The following is a 22,141-nucleotide window of genomic DNA, read 5'->3' on the forward strand; positions in this document are numbered from 1 at the left end:
GCAAAGCAACTCAGTGCAAAAGTAACATCTTTTCCACAAATAATGCAGGAACAATTAAATATCTGTGTGAAAACAGAAAAGAACCTAAACCTCTATCTCGCACCATAAACATTAATTCAAGATAGGTCATAGAAATAAAAACAGAAGCTAAAAATAAAAGCTTCTAGAAAAAAAAATAGGAGAATCTCTTGACAACCATGATATAGACAAAGATTTTGTAGACAGAACACAATGTATTAATTATAATAGAAAAAAAAATAATGAACTGGAGTTCAACAGCAAACATTTTTGTTATCTAAAAGACACCATTTAAAATTTGAAAAGATAAGCCACAGTCTGAGAAAAAATATTTTCTACATCACACATGCGCGCGCGCACACACACACACACACACACACACACACACAATCACACAGGTGCATTTGACAAAGGTATTATATCCAGGATGTATAAATAATTCCTATAACGGCATAGTAAAAGTCAAACAGCCAAATTGAAAAATGGGCAAAAAAACTTCCAAGGACACTTCATCAAAAAAGACATCAAAACAAACACTTAGTATAGAAGAAGTTCATTACTATTAGTCATGCAAAAGTGCAAATTAAAACCCCAGTGAGATGCTTCATGATACCAAATAGCTAAAATCAGAAGACTGCCAAGCATGTGCATGAAATGGAATTTTCATAATTTGCTACTGGGAGTATAAGATGTGTTTAAGTACTTTGGAAAGTTTTCTTGCAATTTCTTAAAAAGTTAAATCTGTGCCCTAGCAATTTCATTCTGAAGCATTTACCCAAGAGACATGAAAATATATGTTCCCCCAAAAGGCTTACATAGCAGCCTTATTCATAAGAACTCCAAAATGGGGAGCGGGAGCGGATAAATAAAACATCTATCAAGAAGAGAATGAAAGAACATATTGTGGTATTTAAACAATAGAATAGCTAGTACCTAGCCTGGAGAATCCCAGGGACGGCGGAGCTTGGTGGGCTGCCGTCTATGGGGTCGCACAGAGTCAGACACGACTGAAGCAACTTAGCAGCAGCAGCAGCAGCAGGAGAGAAAAAAAAGCCAAACTACTGATAAACCCCAAAACACAGGTGAATCTTATGTTGAGTGAAAGAAGCCCAACCCAAAACACATCCACATGTATGAGTTCAAGAATAGAAAAAAGTAATCATTGAGGGTTAAGATCAGAAAGTCCTTGCCTCTGGCAGAAGGGGAAATTGCCTGAAAGAATGTATAAGGGAACTTTATGGAGTGATAGAAATGTTCTATATTTTATTTGGAGGTTTGATTATATGGATGAATATAATTTTCAAAACGTACTGAACTCTTAAGATCTTCACATTATATTGTATGTAGGTTAAACCCCAATAATATAGTATCTCAAATAAATTTTTAAAGTTAAAAAAATTTGTTCATTGAAAGACACCATTGAGAAAAAAATGAAAAGGCAAACCACAAGCTGACAGAAAATATTTGTAATAATGTGTATCTGACAAAGAACTTAACGTCCAGAATATATAAAGAGTTCTTACAACTTAATAGTAAAAAGACAACTTAAAAAAAAAGTCAAAAGGCGAGAAAGATGCTTCACAAATGGAGATATCAAAATGGTCAATAAGTGCATGAAAAGGTGCTCAGTGCAATTAGTCGTCAGCAAAATGCAAATTAAAACCAGTGATGTACCTCTGCACAGAAGTGAGTGACTAACTACAAAGCCTGACAAGCATGTAAATCAGCTAGAGTTTTCATACTTTGCTGGCGAGAGCAGAAGATGATATAACTGCTTTGGACAACAGTTTGACAGTTTCTTAGGAAGTTATAGCCCAACAGTGCCATCCACAGCCAGGGGAAAGAGACATGAAGACCAGAAGCTACCTGAGTGTCACTAAACCGGTGAACGCATAAACCAGCATTTCTCAAGGTGTGTTCTGTTTTCCCAAAACCCCATGAGATTAAAACTATTTTTATAATAATACTAAGACATTGTTTGCCTTTTTCACTCACAAGAGTGAATAATGAAGTTTACCAGCTGCTTTAGGGTGTGATATAGCAACAGGTTGAATGCAGGGGCAGATATGAAAGTGCAGCTGTCTTCTGTAAAGCCAGACATTAAGAGAGTTTCAAAACTGGGAAGCAGACCTACCCTTCTCTTCCTTTTGTTAGTGTGTAGTGGGTTTATCATTTTAAATGGATTAATAAGTAGTTTAAAAATCTCTCAGTTTTGATTTATAATATGATGATGGGGTATTGGTATATATAGTCTACATAAACAGAAGCTTTTTGAGAACTCAGGAGTTTCAAAAGTGTAAATGGGTCCTGAGATCAAAAAGTTTGGGAACCACTGGGATAAACAAATTGTAATACATTTATTAATAAAATATGACTGAACAATAAAAAGAGCAAGCAATTTATATGCACAGCATGAGTAAATCTCAAGATTCTTTAGCTCAAGATATTAGACCCAGAAAACTACATACAGTGTGATTGCATTTGAGAATTAATCTCTGGTGATCTGAATATGAATGGTGATGGCCTCTGGGGTACAGTAGCAGGGAAGGGCATTGACTAGATGGGGGCACAAGGGAACTTTTTAACAGGATAGAAATGTTCCTCATTGATTTGGATATGCCCGTGTGAATGTATATGTTTGTCAAGTTGAACTAACCATAAGATCTATAAATTTTATTTTTATAAATTATACCTCAGTTTTTAAAACTTGAACTTATTTATTTTATGAGATGAAAGAAGTGGTATGGTCTGAGATGATAGTCTACAGTGTTTTGAGGTTTTTAACTGCCTCACAAAAACCTGTATTATAAAGAAAAATTTCAATCAGAGTCTTAGTGCTGAGGTCTACTTTGAATCTTCATACATTCAAAGCTGACATTCTTTGGTGGGTTGTATGCACTTTCTTCTTTAAAAAAAAAATTTTCCTGATATATTGGCATGTCAAGATTTTACACATTGCTTCTTTCTAGAATATAATTGCCTCTTGATTCCTTCTGGCCTTTTTTCTCTTCAGGCCAACAGAACTTTTCAGGAGTTGCAGTGCTCAGTCAGATCAAGGAGCCATGAATGACATGAAGCTGTGGGAAAAAGGAAGCATAAAGATGCCATTTATCAATATACCTGTTCTTGACATTAAAAAGTGCCAACCAGAAATGTGGAAAGCAATAGCTTGTTCGCTGCAGATTAAGCCTTGTCATAGTAAATCACGGGGCAGTATTATTTGCAAGTAAGTTTCTTTCATCATAATGACTCTCCAGTTTTGGTTTGGACCCTCTATGATCTCTACCCACAGCCTGTCTCTAGAGTCACCACCCCCACATGTCAAATGTTCTCCCACTTTTCCTTCTCTGCCTAAAATACTCTTCCTCCTACCCTGCATCTTTACTCGCCCACTGCCTGTCCTTCTTAGCCCCTCTTAAATTCCAGTCATTGCTGTGGAATCTTCCCAGATTTCTCCAGCTGATAAGTAGTTTATCCAAACTACAAATTTCTGTAGACCTTCATTTGTACTTTTCTCATGGAACTTAGTTCAAGAAACAGTGAGTACCTTCGATGCACAATTTATTCGTTTATTTTAATTTATGTATTTGTCTTATATCCTGTTAGCTTTGCTCTCCTTGAGGATAAACATTCTTCTTTGAACCTTTTTTTCTTATCTTTTCTCTCTTCTTTTTCTCCTCTTCAGGAAATGAGCATAATCCTAAAGTGCAATAGGTATTCCAGAAATGTTTGATGAGTGAAAGACTTAGTAAATATAGTCAATAGGGTCTGTTCCTAATAAACATTTCTGAATGATTTACTTATTAAGATCTATTGTAGGATAAAGTTTTAAGGACCTATTGTATAGCACAGGGAACTATACTCAATATTTTGAAATAACCTATAAGGGAGAAGAATCTGAAAAAGAGTATATATATATATACACATAGATATACACACACACACATATATATATATATAACTAAACCAGTTTGTTGTACATCTGAAACCAACACAGCATTATAAATCAACTATACTTCAATTAAAAATTAAATTAAAAAATTTTTAAGTAAATAGGAAGATAAAAAGAGGGGATCTGGATAAAATAAAGATGAAAGTTGCTGTGATGTGTGAAACCAGAAGCATTAACTACATAGTAATCTCTGTCAGCTTCTCTTCAAGCATCTATTTTTTGCCAAAAACCTTTTCCAAAACCAAGTTAATATCCAGCCCCTAAGTTTCTGGGCACTTGATGACTGATTGCAGATTATTTCAATCTTGAATAGGGTCCAGATCCATTCTCTGACATGACTTGGGGGTGGCCTGACTAGGGGAGAGTTGAGAAATAACTACTGTGTGAAAGGCAAGAGGCAACAAGTGGGAAATTTATAGACTCTTAGCACAGAAACTTTATAGAGTGGTCAAGTTTCTATTGAAGACAGAAAATTTTAAAGTAGTGGATTTCCCAGTTGTTATAGGCCAAACACTTTAATGTTGATATAAACAGATATTTAAAAAGAGAAAGGCAGGAAGGGGAGTGAGGGGAGAAGAAAGGAAGAAGCAAGCATGCATGGGCCCTGAGAGAAAGGAATATGATTTCACAAAGAGCACATCAGACTAGCCAGGTTACTTTCCTTCCAATGACAGTGGAAAACCACATTGATAGTAGTGACAATAGGTATGAGTGTAAAATTTGAGCAAGGCTTTTGATCTCAGGTCAGAGAAAGTTAGGGGTGCTTTGATAGTGTAATACGTTACTTACTCTTCAACCTAAGGTCTGCTGTCACTCCTGTTCTCTTTTATCATGCACCTAACAAAGTTGTTAAAAAAAAAAACACTGTTGAGTTGTAAAAACTCACTTCCTGAAAAGCTTCTGAAACAGAATTGATATTGGCTAGGCAACCTGAGGAGTGAGGAGGTTCCTCAAATCCTAAATTTGTATGTATTTTCCTTTTCAAGATCAGATTGTGTGGAGATTCTCAAGAAATGCGGGGACCAGAACAAATTCCCCGAAGACCACACAGCTGAAAGTATTTGTGAGCTTCTGTCACCCACAGATGACCTGGAGAATTGCATACCTTTGGATACATACCTCAGTAAGTACTTTTTTTTTAATTTAAAGGCTTCTCCCTTCTATCTCTGCCCTGATGTTTGCTTTCATGAGCATCTATCTGTTGAGAACATGTGGTTTGATGATAATATCTCATCTGCGGACTCTTATCTTATTTGCTTGCCCTTTTCAGCCCAGGAAAGAATTGTCATCTTAAAATATGTACACAGAAGCAACTATCATTATCAGTCTGAGTGGGTAGTGAACTGTTGTCAGTCAGAAATTTTTAGTGATGAGTCATGTGTCAGCATTCTCAAATAACCAGGTCTTTATCATTGCTGTCTCCTTGCCATGATCTGATCAAGTAGAATTTCCCCTAGGGAATCTTCAGCTTCAGCTTCTTGTCATCTAAATATCAGTGGAAGTTGAGCCAGGCATTGGCTTGGACTTACCCACCAAATAGGGAGTAAGGAATGATGGTCTGGTTTAGTACATGAAAATGGAGTTTTCCTCTGTACCAAATACTCCAGCCAAGAGGTAGAAGAATAAGTTTCTATCTCCTCTAGGGATTCTGGAGCTAAGCTTCCTAGCAGAAGGTGACTGTGTGGTGGAAACCAGGGAATAAAATTCATAGACACTATGTAGTTAAGGGGCTTCTCTGGTGGCTCAGTAAAAAGTCTACCTGCAATGCTGGAGACCTGGGTTCAATCCCTGGGTTGGGACGATCTCCTGGAGAAGGGCCTGGCAACCCACTCCAGTATTCTTGCCTGGAGAATCCCTGTGGGCTGGTGGGCTATACAGTCCATGGGGTCGCAGAGTCAGACATGACTGAGAGACTAAGTACATATAGTTAAGAGAAGCGTTTAGGCTACCACTAAGGGGCTTAGTGCTGTGAGCTGGCTCAAACTAGCTTTATTTCCCTGTGTTAAGATAGGATTAAGTTCAACTGCAAATAATAGAACAGATGGAAGCAAAAGAAAGCCCAGAAATAAATAGTCTAGGGCTGTTACAGTGGAATCCCGGTTCCCCTTTCTTTCTCCACTATTCTTAGTGCTTGGCTTCCATCATCAAGGTTACTTCATGTACTTTACCATCACAACATGACTATTTTAGTTCTAGCTACCTCATGTAAGGGAAAACCACCCCTCATTGTATGGGAAGCTGGGAAAGATTTTTTATCTGTGGGCCCATTGCCAACCTGGTAGTAAGTAAAAAGAAAAGAGTGGGTGCTACATTTGCAGCTCACAGTATCCACTATATTTTAATCAAGACAAACAGACTGTGTCCCTTAACCTTAGTGACAAGTGTAGAAAAAAGAGAGCATTAGACTGACTAGAATCATAGGCCTCTGTGATTTTAAGCAGATGACTTCTGTGAGCCTCAGCTTCCCTATTTATAAAATGATAGGGCTGGATGAGATAAATTCCATAAGTCCTATACTCTATTAGCCTTAGAGTCTGAGTCTGGCCTAAAATCAAGTAAGCAAAATGAATGTATTCATAATCCTGAATGCCAATAGAGTAGTCAAATATATGTGTAGACGGAGACTATTTCAGTGGGAGGAAACTTAAAGAAATGCTTTTGTTTACATTTCAGTACTCTTAAAATGTCACACAGAGTTTGCCTTCCATATCCACAGGTTCTGCATTTGTAAATTGAAAATATTCAGAAAAAAAAAACTCCAGAAAGTTCCAAAAAAGCAAAATTTGAATGTTGTATACCTGGAAACTACTTACATAGCATTTACATTTTATTTATAACTATTTACATCATATTTACATTGTACTGGTATTATAAATAATCTGGAGATAATTTAAAGTATGCCAGAGAGTGTGCTTAGGTTATGTGCAAATTCTACACCATTTTATATAAAGGACTTGAGCATTCTCAGAATTTGATATTCATGGGAGTGTTGGAATCAACCCCCCACAGATACTGAGGGATGACTGTATATTAAGTGAGATTTTTCCTTGGTCATTATTTAATAAGTTAACCAATATGATCATGGTATATGGTCCATCTTGCCATAATAAATTATCATTATTTATGGTGAACGTGCTAAATTTTCCCTCTTAGACATAAGCATCTATTTGACCACCTTATTCAAAATATATGTTACATTCCATCCCTTTATACTGCTTATAGTTATCTGACTTTTTACTTACATTCATACACACACACATGCAGAGTCTATTTATTGTCTGTTTCCTGACCAAAATGTAAACTCTATAGAGATTTGCCTTTTTTGTTCACTTCTGTGTCTCCAGAACCTAGAACCTTGCCAGGCATTATCATAGGCACCCAATAAATAAACTAATAAATGAATGTTTGTTTATGCTAAATGCACAGTTGATCAGGAAATCTATTTCAATAACTCACTTGAATCAGACCTCATGTTGTTGTTCAGTCCCTTAGTTGTGTCCAGTTCTTTGCCACCCCATGTACTGCAGCACGCCAGGCTTCCCTGTCCTTCACTATCTCCCAGAGTTTGCTTAAACTCATGTTTATTGAGTGGATGATGCAAACCAACCATCTCATCCTCTGCCACCCCCTTCTGCTCCTGCCCTCAATCTTTCCCAGCATCAGGGTCTTTTCTGTTGAGTCAGCTCTTCATATCAGGTGGCCAAAGTATTGGAGCTACAGCTTCAGCATCAGTCTTTCCAATGAATATTCAGGGTTGATTTCCTTTAGGATTGACTGATTGGATTTCCTTGTTGACCAAGGGACCCTCAAGAGTCTCGTCCAGCACCACAGTTTGAAAGCATCAATTCTTTGGTGCTCAGCCTTCTTCATGGTCCAACTCTCACATCAGTACCTGAATACTAGAAAAACCATAGCTTTGACTATACAGACCTCATGAGCTGTCCATTAGTTCCAGATGTCATTAATTCAGACAATTTACAGACCTCTTCTACTCTTTTGGGTGTTTAAACTGATCTGTTTTTGTTTTCTCAGGGCCAAGTTCTTTAGGTAACATTGTTGAAGAGGTGACTCATCCTTGTAACCCAAACCCTTGCCCTGCTAACGAGCTCTGTGAGGTAAACCGGAAAGGTTGTCCGTCTGGTGATCCCTGCCTTCCATACGCTTGTGTTCAGGGTAAGAGGTGGGGTGGGGTGTGGGATGGGCAAGGGTATGTGCTGCTGTTGTTTCTTTATAGGAGTTATCTTCGGAATGAGATTATTTTCTAAATTATGTTTTTCAAATAAACATGTATTATTTATGTAAGCAGAGGAAGACAAAAAAATAATTTTCAGTAGTCATTTAGATTGTAAACTTATTTCACTTTCAAAACCAGATTCTCATAATGAGTCATAAGGTTCTTGACAACCAAAGGAAAAAAGAACCTTGGGCTAGTTTTTTGTACTTGGTCTTCTATGTTGTAAAGTTTAAGAAAATTTACTGCACATTATTCATGTTTTTTTCTTTTCTTTTCCTTTAATACATAGAGAAATAGTGTTCTCAGTTGGGTGTGTAATTACCTTCATAAATTTAATGTTGTGCTGGAATGCAAAATGTTTTAAGGCTGAAAAATTTTTATCCCATAGAATATATATGATCTTTATCTCTGTGTGGGCCCCTTTAGAATATGTGTGCTTTCTTTTACATATTTTCCAATTGAAAATATTTCTTTGTCATGTTAGAATCAACATTTTTAAACATGTGAAGTAAAAAGGAACAAAATATTAAATAAGCATATCTCAAAGGGCCCTTTATAATATTTGTGTAGTACTTAGAAGAAATGGAGTAGCCATCATGGTTAACAAAAGAGTCCAAAATGCAGTACTTGGATGCAATCTCAAAAACGACAGAATGATCTCTGTTCATTTTCAAGGCAAACCATTCAATATCATGGTAATCCAAGCCTATGCCCCAACCAGTAACGCTGAAGAACCTGAAGTTGAATGGTTCTATAAAGACCTACAAGACCTTTTAGAACTAACACCCAAAAAAGATGTCCTTTTCATTATAGGGAACTGGAATGCAAAAGTAGGAAGTCAAGAAACACCTGGAGTAACAGGCAAATTTGGCCTTGGAGTACGGAATGAAGCAGGGCAAAGGCTAATAGAGTTTTGCCAAGAGAACACACTGGTCACAGCAAACACCTTCTTCCAACAACACAAGAGAAGACTCTACACATGGACATCACCAGATGGTCAACACCAAAATCAGATTGATTATATTCTTTGCAGCCAAAGATGGAGAAGCTCTATACAGTCAGCAAAAACAGGACCAGGAGTTGACTGTGGCTCAGATCATGAACTCCTTATTGCAAAATTCAGACTTAAATGGAAGAAAATAGGGAAAACCACTAGACTATTCAGGTATGACCTAAATCAAATCCCTTATGACTATACAGTGAAAGTGAGAAATAGACTTAAGGGGCTAGATCTGATCCTGATGAACTATGGATGGAGGTTCATGACATTGTATAGGAGACAGGGATCAAGACCATCCCCATGGAAAAGAAATGCAAAAAAAAAACCAAACAAAAAAAAAGAAATGCAAAAAGGCAAAATGGTTGTCTGAGGAGCCCTTACAAATAGCTGTGAAAAGAAGAGAAGCAAAAACCAAAGGAGAAAAGGAAAGATATTCCCATTTGAATTCAGAGTTCCAAAGAATAGCAAGAAGAGATAAGAAAGCCTTCCTCAGCGATCAATACAAAGAAATAGAGGAAAACAACAGAATGGGAAAGACTAGAGATCTCTTCAAGAAAGTTAGAGATACCAAGGGAACATTTCATGCAAAGATGGGTTCAATAAAGGACAGAAATGGTATGGACCTAACAGAAGCAGAAGATATTAAGAAGAGGTGGCAAGAATACACAGAAGAACTGTACAAAAAAGATCTTCACGAGCCAGATAATCATAATGGTGTGATCACTCACCTAGAGCCAGACATCCTGAAATGTGAAGTCAAGTGGGCCTTAGAAAGCATCACTATGAACAAAGCTAGTGGAGGTGATGGAATTCCAGTTGAGCTATTTCAAATCCTGAAAGATGATGCTGTGAAAGTGCTGCACTCAATATGTCAGCAAATTTGGAAAACTCAGCAGTGGCCACAGGACTGGAAAAGGTCAGTTTTCATTCCAGTTCCAAAGAAAGGCAACGCCAAAGAATGCTCAACCTACCACACAATTGCACTCATCCCACACACTAGTAAAGTAATGCTCAAAATTCTCCAAGCCAGGTTTCAGCAATATGTGAACTGTGAACTTTCAGATGTTCAAGCTGGTTTTAGAAAAGGCAGAGGAACCAGAGATCAAATTGCCAACATTCGCTGGATCATCAAAAAAGCAAGAGTTCCAGAAAAACATCTATTTCTGCTTTATTGACTATGCCAAAGCCTTTGACTCTGTGGATCACAATAAACTGTGGAAAATTCTGAAAGAGATGGGAATGCCAGACCACCTGACCTGTCTCTTGAGAAACCTATATGCAGGTCAGGAAGCAAAAGTTAGAAACTGGACATGGAACAGCAGACAGGTTCCAAATAGGAAAAGGAGTACGTCAAGGCTGTATATTGTCACCCTGCTTATTTAACTTATATGCAGAGTACATCATGAGAAATGCTGGGCTGGAAGAAACACAAGCTGGAATCAAGACTGCCAGGAGAAATATCAATAACCTCAGATATGCAGATGACACCACTCTTATGACAGAAAGTGAAGAACTAAGAAGCCTCTTGAAGAAAGTGAAAGAGGAGAGTGAAAAAGTCGGCTTAAAGCTCAACATTCAGAAAACTAAGATCATGGCATCTGGTCCCATCACTTCATGGGAAATAGATGGGGAAACAGTGGAAACAGTGTCAGACTTTATTTTTTTGGGCTCCAAAATTACTGCAGCTGGTGATTGCAGCCATGAAATTAAAAGACACTTACTCCTTGGAAGGAAAGTTATGACCAACCTAAATAGCATATTAAAAAGCAAAGACATTACTTTGCCAACAAAAGTCCGTCTAGTCAAGGCTATGGTTTTTCCAGTGGTCATGTATGGATGTGAGAGTTGGACTGTGAAGAAAGCTGAGCACTGAAAAATTGATGTTTTTGAACTGCGGTGTTGGAGAAGACTCCTGAGAGTCCCTTGGACTGCAAGAAGATCCAACCCGTCTATTGTAAAGGAGATCAGTCCTGGGTGTTCATTGGAGGGACTGATGCTGAAGCTGAAACTCCAATACTTTGGCCACCTGATGCGAAGAGTTGACTCATTGGAAAAGACCCTGATGCTAGGAGGGATTGGGGGCAGGAGAAGAAGGGGACGACAGAGGATGAGATGGTTGGATGGCATCACCAACTCAATGGACATGAGTTTGGGTAAACTCCGGGAGTTGGTGATGGACCAGGAGGTCTGGCGTGCTGCAATTCATGGGGTTGCAAAGAGTCAGACATGACTGAGCGACTGAACTGAAGTGAACTGATATCAGCTATAGCATCATAATAAATCTTGTTAAAATTGAAAATAAATTGATTTTCCTTAAGTCCAATCAAGTATTCACTTTTCTTTGAATTTAAGATGTGTCTTTATTCCATCTCTAAAAGTTTTCTGACCAGATTATTCTAAAATTACTCTCAGTTGCCATGTTACATTTTTTAAAAATCTGTGATTTTAAAATATATTTGATAAGCCTTAAAAATTTTTAAGAACTACTTATCTTACAGCTTTTTTGTAAGAACTATCGCTAACTCTGGGGTATGTGTCCTTTAATCACCACCACTTCACAGACGGAACATGGAATTTTTGTTTGTGGCCAGTGAACCAAAGCAATTCCCTAGTTTAGTGAAAGTTCTATTACATAATCTTTAGTGGCCACACAGTATCGACAAAACTTACGTGAAGTATATCTGATATCACAAAACAATATCAGGGAACAGTACCAGCTCTCTCAGCTCATTTTTGTCCCTACAGGCTGCAAATTGGGAGAAGCATCTGATTTTATTGTCCGTCAAGGGACACTGATCCAGGTGCCATCATCTTCAGGGGAAGTTGGTTGTTACAAAATTTGCTCATGTGGGCAAAGTGGACTCTTAGAAAACTGTATAGAGATGCACTGTATAGACCTTCAGAAGTCTTGTATTGTTGGAGGAAAAAGAAAAAGTGAGTCTTGAACTGTTTTTATTTTTTTTGTTTTATTTTGTTTTTAACACAAAATTAGTTGTATTAACTTGGTAGGGAGAACATTGGATGGCTTCCTCACCAGGGAGTAAAAGTCTACAAATCAGATATTCTAGGGAAGTATTTTTCAAACTCTATGGAACACAAGGACTTCTAAGGAACTCTCTTAGAAGCCTCATCAAGAAGGGACTACTAACAGCTGATAGTAACTAACACTTACTGAACTCTTTAACTGTGTGCCAATACTGTACTAAGTCTTGGCCTGTGTTATCTCATTAAATCCTCCCAGATGTTTAATACAGGTACTATGTAAGGAAGCTGATGCTTAGGTCACCCAACTAGTAAATGATCAAAGCAGAATTCAGTCCTAGGCCTATTTGACAACAACACCCTTACCCTCCACAGGCAAGGGCACAGGTCTGCTCCTTCCCACCCATTTCTCAACAGTCTGTCTCTGCTTTGCCCCTTTCCCAGAAGTAAAACCCAGAGGTTGACATCATGGAAAGCAAAGGGATGGGACCTGCACTGTTAGTTAGGGGTTGGGAGAGAGCACATTAAGAGTGCCTCCCCGTTTGATCACCTTCTCTAAAAGTCTGAGGGTCTTGCTTTCTCATTGCTTCCTTAAACCATCTTTTGCTTATAGCCCTTAGTAACTCTTCATATCAATATATAACCTCAAAAACTGTGAAAAAAAAATACCACTTTTGAGAATGTGTTCCCCACTCCACCTGCTCATTCTGCTACCTCTACATCCATCCCCTTACCCATCAACTAGAGTAGTTCAGCTTTTATATGCCTCTTGTTCTACTCTTCTGTGTGAGATCTTACTTTAAGAAGAGTACTTTTGACTAAAAAGAGCTTGCAAATTTCTGCTTAGACCAGTGAGTCAGGTATTCATTGCTTAGTCCATATTCGAATTAGCTAAAATGTAACATAGGTACCTTGAATCACAGAAAACATCAGAAGATAAACTCATTCTTTGCATAAACTTTCACTGAGTAAATACCTTTTCTGTACAAAAGAACCTGGGATGAGGAATTGAAGTCACACTTTACGTGATAAGATACGAGAGAATTTGTAGCAGTCTAGTGAGATGAGCATATTAGGGGTTTGGAGGGGATATGGTGGGAGGTCAATATGAAAATACCAATATTACAAGTTTAATTCCCTAGTTTATATATTCAGAAGTCATCTTTCAAGAATTTCTATTTTAAAACTTTTTAAACTATGTAATTTTTTATTTGTGATATATTTATAAATTCATGACACAGATCAGCATTTTATTTCCCTTTTTCTCAGGTCATGGAACTTCCTTTAATGTCGACTGCAATATCTGTTCTTGTTTTGCTGGCAATTTGGTGTGTTCTACCCGCTTGTGTCTCAGTGAGCACAGCTCAGAGGATGACCGTCGTACCTTCACAGGTAACCGTGGTCATCTAGCAGCTTTCCTCATCCTCTGTACCCATTCTCCTTTGAAGGCAGCATCTCGTTAACTGCAAATGTGCACAGTAAAGTAAATACATAATCTGAGAGCAGGGTACTTTGCTCTCTGGATTGCTTCCTCCTCTATAAATTGAAGGCATTAAAGTAAGTGGTTTCTTAAGGTCCTTTTGAAATTCCATAAGTCAAAAAGAGCAGGGCCAGTGATTGGTATAGTTTTAGTTAAATGGAATTTTTCTACCTGCTGAAATACCCATTTACCCCTACCATTATAGTTTAAAGTATCCATGTATTTTGTAAATTTGCTTCTGTGTTTGTTTTTTTTAAACCATGTTCTTCCTTGTCCTACCTTGGCTTACTGGATTCATATAGGCAGGGACCCCTATAAACAAAGCTACTGGAAGAAAAAGTAAAGAATATTTCTCCCAATCTAGATATAAAATCTATAATTTAGTTTTCTGGAATGTTGAAGAGTGATAACAATAGCAAGACAAAGACAGAGGCTGTAAACACCTTACATAGATTCCTTCCATTCATATCTCCTTAGAGAGGGGGAAAAACAGGGAAGTAACTTGGGAAATTATTGTAATTTTGAAACTTAATTTTTATGAACAGTCAATCAAGAATACTACTTTCTTGACTTTCCTAGGCTTTATGCTGCTGGTATTATGCTCACATCAGCCACAGTAAGTAACAAGGTTAGTGAGATGAGATGCTCTTTTCTTGAGAAGAAACTCCAGTTGTCAACAGCAACAGCATAGTTGCCAGTATTCACTGGTATCTACTTTTTCCCCAAATCTGGTTCTGGGCAAAAAAGAGTTAGATAGTTGCCCTTAAACCATTTCTTGCTGCTGCAGCAGCAGCTTGACTCTGAGTTGGTATTACACATGGAATAGGATAGGAAGAGAACAGAATAGGGTTTACCAACCTTGTATCTCCAGCACATTGGAAATCAAAGGGAGATCAGAAACAAGAAGTGAACGCAGACTGATGGGGAAGTAGAGGCAGGACCAGCTCCAACCCATCCTCTATCCACCCTAATGAGCACCAGGGTTTGCTGCGTTCTTGTCTTGTTGTTGTTGTCCTTTATTTTTATCCTTTATCTGCTGTGCTCTGGTGAGGACAATTCATTCTGCCTAGAGAAACCGAAAAATGATGTGGGATGAGAAATGAACTAAAGATTTACAAGGAAGACTTTTCCTTATTGACTTACATCACAGTGTTTTTAGAAGTTGAAGTTTACCACTAGCAGGACCCTTTCTCCCTATAGTGTGTAGCCCCTCATGTCCTGGGATGAGTTACATTAATGACTATTTAATGGGAGTTCCCTGGTTGTCCAGTGGTTAGTACTCCACACTTTCACTATCGAGGGCCTGGGTTCTATCCCTGGTCGAGGAACTAAAATCCCATAAAGCATGCGGCACAGACAAAAAAAAAAAAGACAATTTAGCTAGCAGACTCTAAGGAGATTTCACTGGCCACAAAGTATACACATTTGGGGGGACTCAGATAGGGCCCCAGTCCACACAGGACTCAGAAGGAGATGTTCATAAAAATTCTTAAGCTTTAAGTTACAATAACTTCCCAAGTTACTAACTTCTTGTTCTTCCCCCTCCCTAAGGAGGTGGAAAGAATCTATGTGAGGCATTTACAACCTTCATTCTTTGTCTTGTTTTTTGGTATTATCCTTGAACATTCTGGAAATCCCCTAAACCAGAATCAAACCTCTAAATTCCAGATTTTATATATCAGATTGGGAGAAACATTCTTTACCTTTCCTACCCGTAGTTTAGTTTGCAAGGATCTCTATCCCTGGGATCAAGATCTGGAAGCCCTCGGTTAGCAGGCAATAAATGCAACAAACAAAAATTGTGCAGACAAATGGCTTTTCAGAACCTTGCCACCTTTAAAAACACTGAGATGGGAGGATTTCCCCCGCTCCATACAGCCCCTCCCCTCTCCCCACCCCCCAACCTAGTGTTAAATTCTGTGTTAACCTGAGACCTCTGGCTGCTTGTCAGTGGTTTAACCTTAATTAGGAAACAGAGGAAGGGGCCATACAAGAGCAATCGCTGAGGTGCTCTTCCCCTCCAGGTCTGCCCTGCAACTGTGCAGATCAGTTTGTACCCGTTTGTGGGCAGAATGGACGCACTTACCCCAGCGCCTGCATTGCTCGCTGTGTGGGCCTCCAGGACCATCAGTTTGAGTTTGGATCATGCATCTCAAAGGATCCATGTACTCCTAATCCCTGCCCAAAAAACCAAAGGTAAGTCAAATGCCTCCTTGTCTTTTTCAACTGAAGGTCGCCACTTACTCTATACCAGACAGTAAAAATACAAAGATGAATTAAGATTCTCTCTCCCCTGAGAAGTTAGAGTCTCGAGGGAAAGATCCAGGTAAAGCTGCTTGGTAATATGCTGTGATTGGGGGCCCAGAGGTCAAGCAGTTGACACAGCCCAGAGGAACCTGGGAAAGCCTCTGGGGCATGTGGTAGTTAGCTGGGAAAACGAGGAGACTGCCAGCAAGGTTTACGGTAGAGGAAAAGTGGTGTTCATGAAGGCGGAGTGACTAACCAGAGCAAAGCTTGTGGCAGCTAATGAGAGACCATGGTGTATGCTGGAAGCTAGACCAGTTCTGTAAGACAGAAACAAAGTGTGAGGCAAGGAGAAACAGCAGCTAAGACAAGAGAAGTGGATGCATTCTTATTATTAGCTACTGATGCCTGGTAGTAATAGAAAATAGTCTACTTAAAACCCGCCTCCACTGTAGGGATCGAACATGAGAAATCTCTGAAAGTGCACTTTCAGTATTTTATGAAGTTATTTGTTTAGGGACTCCTCTCTCTGTGGTTTCCTCAGGAGCTCAGAGTGCAGTTGACGTCACCTTAATGATGGATTTCTGCTTGTGGTGGTCGCAGGTTAAGGGTACTGCTGATTCTCTTAGGTTTCAAGCTTCTGGAATTGAAGTTTTCACTGACTGCCTCAGAGAGCTGAGTAAGACACGTCCCAGCACCACAGTCCTTGCCTTTTGAAGGTTTTGTGGAGAATAAGCAATTGCTTCTCTATCCCAAAAACCTTTGTGCAGTATGAAGGGAGGGAAGGAAAAGTTTTTTCTTGTGTTGAATTTATTTTAACAAATTTAAATTCTCTTTTAGCAAAGAGAACTGGTCCCTGTCTAGCAAAGTTTACATCATGAAAACTAAGCCCAAAGGGTTGTTCTGCAAAGAAGATAGGGTGTTATGCATAAGAAAACATGATAAAGAAATAAGTCAAAAGGATAATATAGTTGTGTTGGGACATAGAATTGAGGGTTGTTTTGGTATCTGTTTGTCTGTTTGCTTCCTTCTATTTGGTAACCTTTCTGAATAAGATTGACTTGCTTTTATAATAAAACCACAAATCTCAAAAATGGGAAGGCCTGGCTGGGTATAATACAAAATCAATATTAAAGAACAGTTTGAAAAATACGACTACATGAAAATGAAGTTTTTCTGCATGGTAACAAATGACAAACTAAGAGAAATCTTAAGAAAAAGGGGTTTCAGTACAATCTCTGATAATATAAAGAATCCCTACAAGTCAATATGAAAAAGATGAACAACTTAATATATTAATAAAAATAGGCAAAGATCTATAACCAGTGGAAAATGGACCAAGGACATAAACATAGGAAAAGAAATACAAATGCTTCTTAAATACTTAAAAAGATGCTTTTATTAGTTGGGGGGAGTAACTCTAGCTACTATACAAACCCCCAAATATACATAGTGGAAGTTCAAATACAGTCCATTTGGGTGATCAGCAGGTGGCCTTCCACATGTGATTCAGAAACTTAGGATCTTTCCATCTAGCAACTCAGCCAGCTCCTACAGCCTCTAGTCCTCCTCTGTCAGGCAAATAAGAGAAGGGAGATGATGGAGGTTGCTCCTGAAAAGCTTTTATAGGCCAAGTTAAAATTCATCTCTACTTCTAGCCACATTCCATTGTCTAGAACTTATTCATTTGGCCGACACTTCCAGGGAGGCTGGGAAATGTAATCTAGATTGTATGCCCAGGAAGAAAATTAAATGAATTTGATGAATGAGCTCTAGCCAATCTACCACAAAGCTTAACCTCTCTCATATTAAGAGAAATATAAATTAAAACTACAGTTGTGTACCATTTTCCATCTACCAGATTGGTAAAGATAAAAAAGTTTGATAATGAAATATAGGGAAATAGATACTCCCATACAAGAGAGGATTGGGGCAAAGATTGGTACCTCCTCTATGAGGGCAGTTTGGTCAAGCATATCAAAATTTTAAGTGCACATGCTTTTTGAGTCAGCATGTATAAATGCTTGTTCTTATATAAAATATCTCTGGAAGAATAAATAAGAAGTTGGTAATAAGTGATTACCTCCAGGGAAGGTGGCTGGGATACAGAGAATAGGCAGGAGACTTACTTTTCAGTATATACAATTTTGTCTTTTCATTTTCTCCATGGGCTTGTATTATCTGTTCAAACAATAGTTGTTTAAAAAATAGAAATTTGAAAATAAATGAAGTCGTATTCATTCATCAAGTATCTACTGTTGTACTGATCTTTCTAAACACTAAGACAGTAGTCAACAAGACCAAGTCCCTGCCCCGATAGTGTTTATTTTAATTTGTCGCCCCCTCCCTGATTCTCAGCCTTTCCTGTTGATCCTGTGTATTCAAATTAGTAATGTTTTTCGTTCCAAAATTACCAAATTTCTCGTGATATTCTTTGTCCTCATTCCTTCATGTTAGTAGATAGTGAAGTTCTAGTCTTCTTTTTCATTTTTATTCAAATGTCTTAAATTTCTATAAAATTATGACTTAATGCATTCCAATTTCTTTCTTCTAGTTTTTTTGAGATAGACTTGACATGTAGCCCTGTATAAGTTTAAGGTGTACAGCACAATGATTTGATTTACATGCATCATGAAATAACTACCACAGTAAGTTAAGTGAGCATCTATCATCTTGAAGAAATTGAAAAAAAATTTCTTCTTTGTGCTAAGAGCTCTTGGGATTTAGTCTTTTAATAACTTCCATATATAACTCTCAGCAGTGTTAATCATATTTATCATGTTGTACATTACATCACTATGTTATAACTAGAAGTTTGTTATCTTTTGACTCAGTTTAGTTCAGTTCAGTCACTCAGTCATGTCCAACTCTTTGCCACCCCATGGACTGCCAGCACACCAGGCTTCCCTGTCCATTTGTCACCAACACCCGGAGCTTGCTCAAACTCATGTCCATTGAGTCAGTGATGCCATGCAACCGTCTCATCCTCTATTGTCCCCTTCTCCTCCTGTCTTCAATCTTTCCCAGCATCAGGGTCTTTTCCAATGAGTCATTTCATCACATCAGTTCTTTCAATGAATTTTAAGGACTGATTTCCTTTAGGATTGACTGGTTGGATCTCCTCGCAGTCCAAGGGAATCTCAAGAGTCTTCTCCAACACCACAGTTCAAAAGCATCAATTCTTCAGCACTTAGCTTTCTTTATGGTCCAAATCCCACATCCATACATGACTACTGGGAAAACCATAGCTTTGACTAGATGGACTTTTGTTGGCAAAGTAATGTCTCTGCTTAATATGCTGTGGTTGGTCATAGCTTTTCTTCCAAGGAGCAAGTGTCTTTTAATTTCATGGCTGCAGTCACCATCTGCAGTAATTTTGGAGCCAAAAAATAAACTCTGTCACTGTTTCCACTGTTTCCCCATCTATTTGCCATGAAGTGATGGGGCTAGTTGCCATGATCTTTGTTTTTTGAATGTTGAGTTTTAAGCCAACTTTTTCCACTCCTCTTTCACTTTCATCAAGAGGCTCTTTAGTTCCTCTTTACTTTCTGCTCTAAGGGTGATTTCATCTGTATATCCGAGGTTATTGGTATTTCTCCCAGCTGTCTTGATTCCAGCTTGTGCTTTGTACAGTCCAGCATTTCGCATGATGTACTCTGCATTGACTGACTGACTGACTCTGCATTTAAGTTAAATACGCAGGGTGACAATATACCGCCTTGACGTACTCCTTTCCCAATTTGGAACCAGTCTGTTGTTCCATGTCTGGTTCTGACTACATTCATCTAAGTCTCCCTCCCCTCACCTTTTGCCTCTGGTAACCACATATCTGATCTTTTCCTATGAGTTTGTCTGTTTTAAAGTGTAACTGACCTACAACTCTGTGTTAGTTCCTGGTATAAACATAGTGACTCAGTATTTCTGTACATTTTGAAGTAAGTTCAGTTACTACCTTTCACCATAGAAGGGTATTAGATAATTACCAACTCTGTCCTCCATACTGCACACTTCACACCGGTGATTCATTTATTGTGCAACTGGAATTTTGTGCCTCTTGGTCTTCCACAACAATTTCTCTCCTCTCCCCACTCTCCTCCCCTCTGGCAATCACCTTTTTGATCTCTGTATCTATGACTGTATTTCTTTTACTATGTTTGTTCATTTGTTTCACTTTTTATAGTCCACATATAACTGAAATCTGTCTTTCTCTTTTTGTCTTATTTCACCTTAGCATAGCACTCTCTAGGTCCATCCATGTTATAACCAGATTCATTCTTTTCTACAACTGAGCAATATTCCGTCCTGTGTGTGCACATGGGTGGCATACATCACATGCACACAGAAGGGTTTCCTTTTCTCCACATCTTCATCAAGACTTATTTGTTGTCTTTTGGATAATAGTCATTCTGACAGGTGTGAGGTGATGTCTCATTGTGATTCTGATTTGCATTTCCCTGGTTACTGATGATATTGAGCATCTTTCCCTGTTCCTATTAGCCATCTGTTTGTCTTCTTTGGGAAAATGTCTCTTCACATCCTCCGCCCATTGTTTGATTGGGTTGTTTAGGGTTAGGGGTTTTTTTGTTTGTTTGTTTTGATCTTGAGTTCTTTGAGTTCTTTGCATATTTAGGATATTAACCCCTTATCACATATATCTTTTGCAAATATGTTCTCCCATTCAGTAGGCAGCCTTTTCATTTTGTTGATGGTTTTCTCTGCTGTGCAAAAGCTTTTTAGTTTGATGTAGTCAACATTTGTTTATATTTGCTTTTGTTTCCCTTGGCTGAGGAGACATACCTAAAAAATATTACTAAGACTAATGTCAGGGAGCATACTGCCTGTGTTTTCTTCTAGAAGTGTTATGGTTTCAGGTTTTACATTTAAGTCATCAATGCATTTTGAATTTATATTTGTGTATGGTGTGAGAAAGTGGTCCAGTGTGGTTCTTTTACATGTAGTTGTCCAGTTTTCCCAACACGATTTATTGAACAGACTATCTCTTCTCCATTATGTATTCTTGCCTCCTTTGTCGTAGATTAATTGCCTGTGTAAATGTGGGGTTATTTCTGGATTCTCTGTCTTGTTCATTGATCTATGTGTATGTTTTTGTGCTGGTACCATATAGTTTGATGACTATAGCTTTGCAGTATAGTTTGAAATCAGGGAGGGCTCTGTTCTTTCTCAAGATTGTTTTGGCTATTCAGGGACTTTTGTGTTTCCATACAAATTTTATAATTACTTGTTCTAGTTCTATGAAAAATGCTATTTGTATTTGATAGGGAGTGCATTGGATCTATAGCTTACCTCGGGTAACTGTCATTTTTAACAATAGTTCTTCTAATCCATGAGCATAGTATATCCTTCCACCTGTTTGTGTTGTCTTCAGTTAATTTTATCAGTGCCTTATAGTTTTCCTTAGTTAAATTTATTCCTGGATATTTTATTCTTTGTAAATGTGCTTGTAAATTGGATTGTTTTCTTAATTTGTCTTTACATACATCCTGATTTTAAATCTCATCAAAAAAGGTAGCCATAGGTAGTAGTAGTGATGGTAGTGGTAATTTCATGTAAAAAGAAGTAATTTCCTTTGAAATTATATGATGTTAGCTAATATATTCTTCTCCTTTTATGTTATAGATGAATATTTGTGTGTCCTATTATTTTATTTTATTTTATTTTTTATTTTTATTTTTTTTATTTTGTCCTATTATTTTAAATACCCAGTAAAAGTTAAACATTTTCTTAGGTCCTATCTTCTTATAGAAAATTATAAATACCCTTTATAGAAATGAGAGAGGCAAAAAAGTCTAAAGAAGAAAAGAACCATCCTCCCTAACCCCTCTGCAGAAGTTCAGAGATTGAGGATGAAGCCAGGTCCGGGTATTACTAGGAAAACCCAGCTTCATGGGGTGGCATTCTCTCAGTGATTCACAACCAGCCAGCATCAGGTCCTCAGCCTTATAAACACAGAAGCTTGAAATTTTCAGCATATGCTGTGAAGTTTTCTCTTAAGATAGACTCATATTAGTCAAGCTGATAATCAAGTCCCTGAAAAATGCTTCATCTGTTATTGATAGGAACGCCTCCAACACCGGACCCTGACCTGTCTGGTGGTCTCGCGTCATGCCTCTTCCACCCCGAGCACCCTTCGCGTCTGCCCTCAGGCCCCTGCTCTCTCCCCCAGCACCACACGGTCTGGGGCATCACGCGCTTGCTCTGCTACTCTCTCTG

At 38.2% G+C, this 22,141-nt stretch overlaps 1 protein-coding gene across 1 annotated transcript in view; it reads left to right on the forward strand.

The window, feature by feature from the left end:
- Positions 1-22,141, forward strand: part of RECK (reversion inducing cysteine rich protein with kazal motifs) — a 78,284-nt gene that overhangs the window by 49,047 nt on the left and 7,096 nt on the right. Inside the window, exons 11-16 of the mRNA XM_043891064.1 lie at positions 3,032-3,244; positions 4,957-5,093; positions 8,003-8,143; positions 11,950-12,138; positions 13,456-13,578; positions 15,691-15,862. Of these exons, the coding sequence (XP_043746999.1) occupies positions 3,032-3,244; positions 4,957-5,093; positions 8,003-8,143; positions 11,950-12,138; positions 13,456-13,578; positions 15,691-15,862 (975 nt within the window). The remainder of the gene's footprint in view (positions 1-3,031; positions 3,245-4,956; positions 5,094-8,002; positions 8,144-11,949; positions 12,139-13,455; positions 13,579-15,690; positions 15,863-22,141) is intronic.

The sequence above is a fragment of the Cervus elaphus genome, chromosome 29, assembly GCF_910594005.1.
Source record: "Cervus elaphus chromosome 29, mCerEla1.1, whole genome shotgun sequence".
In the NCBI taxonomy this organism is placed as follows: Eukaryota; Metazoa; Chordata; class Mammalia; order Artiodactyla; family Cervidae; genus Cervus; species Cervus elaphus.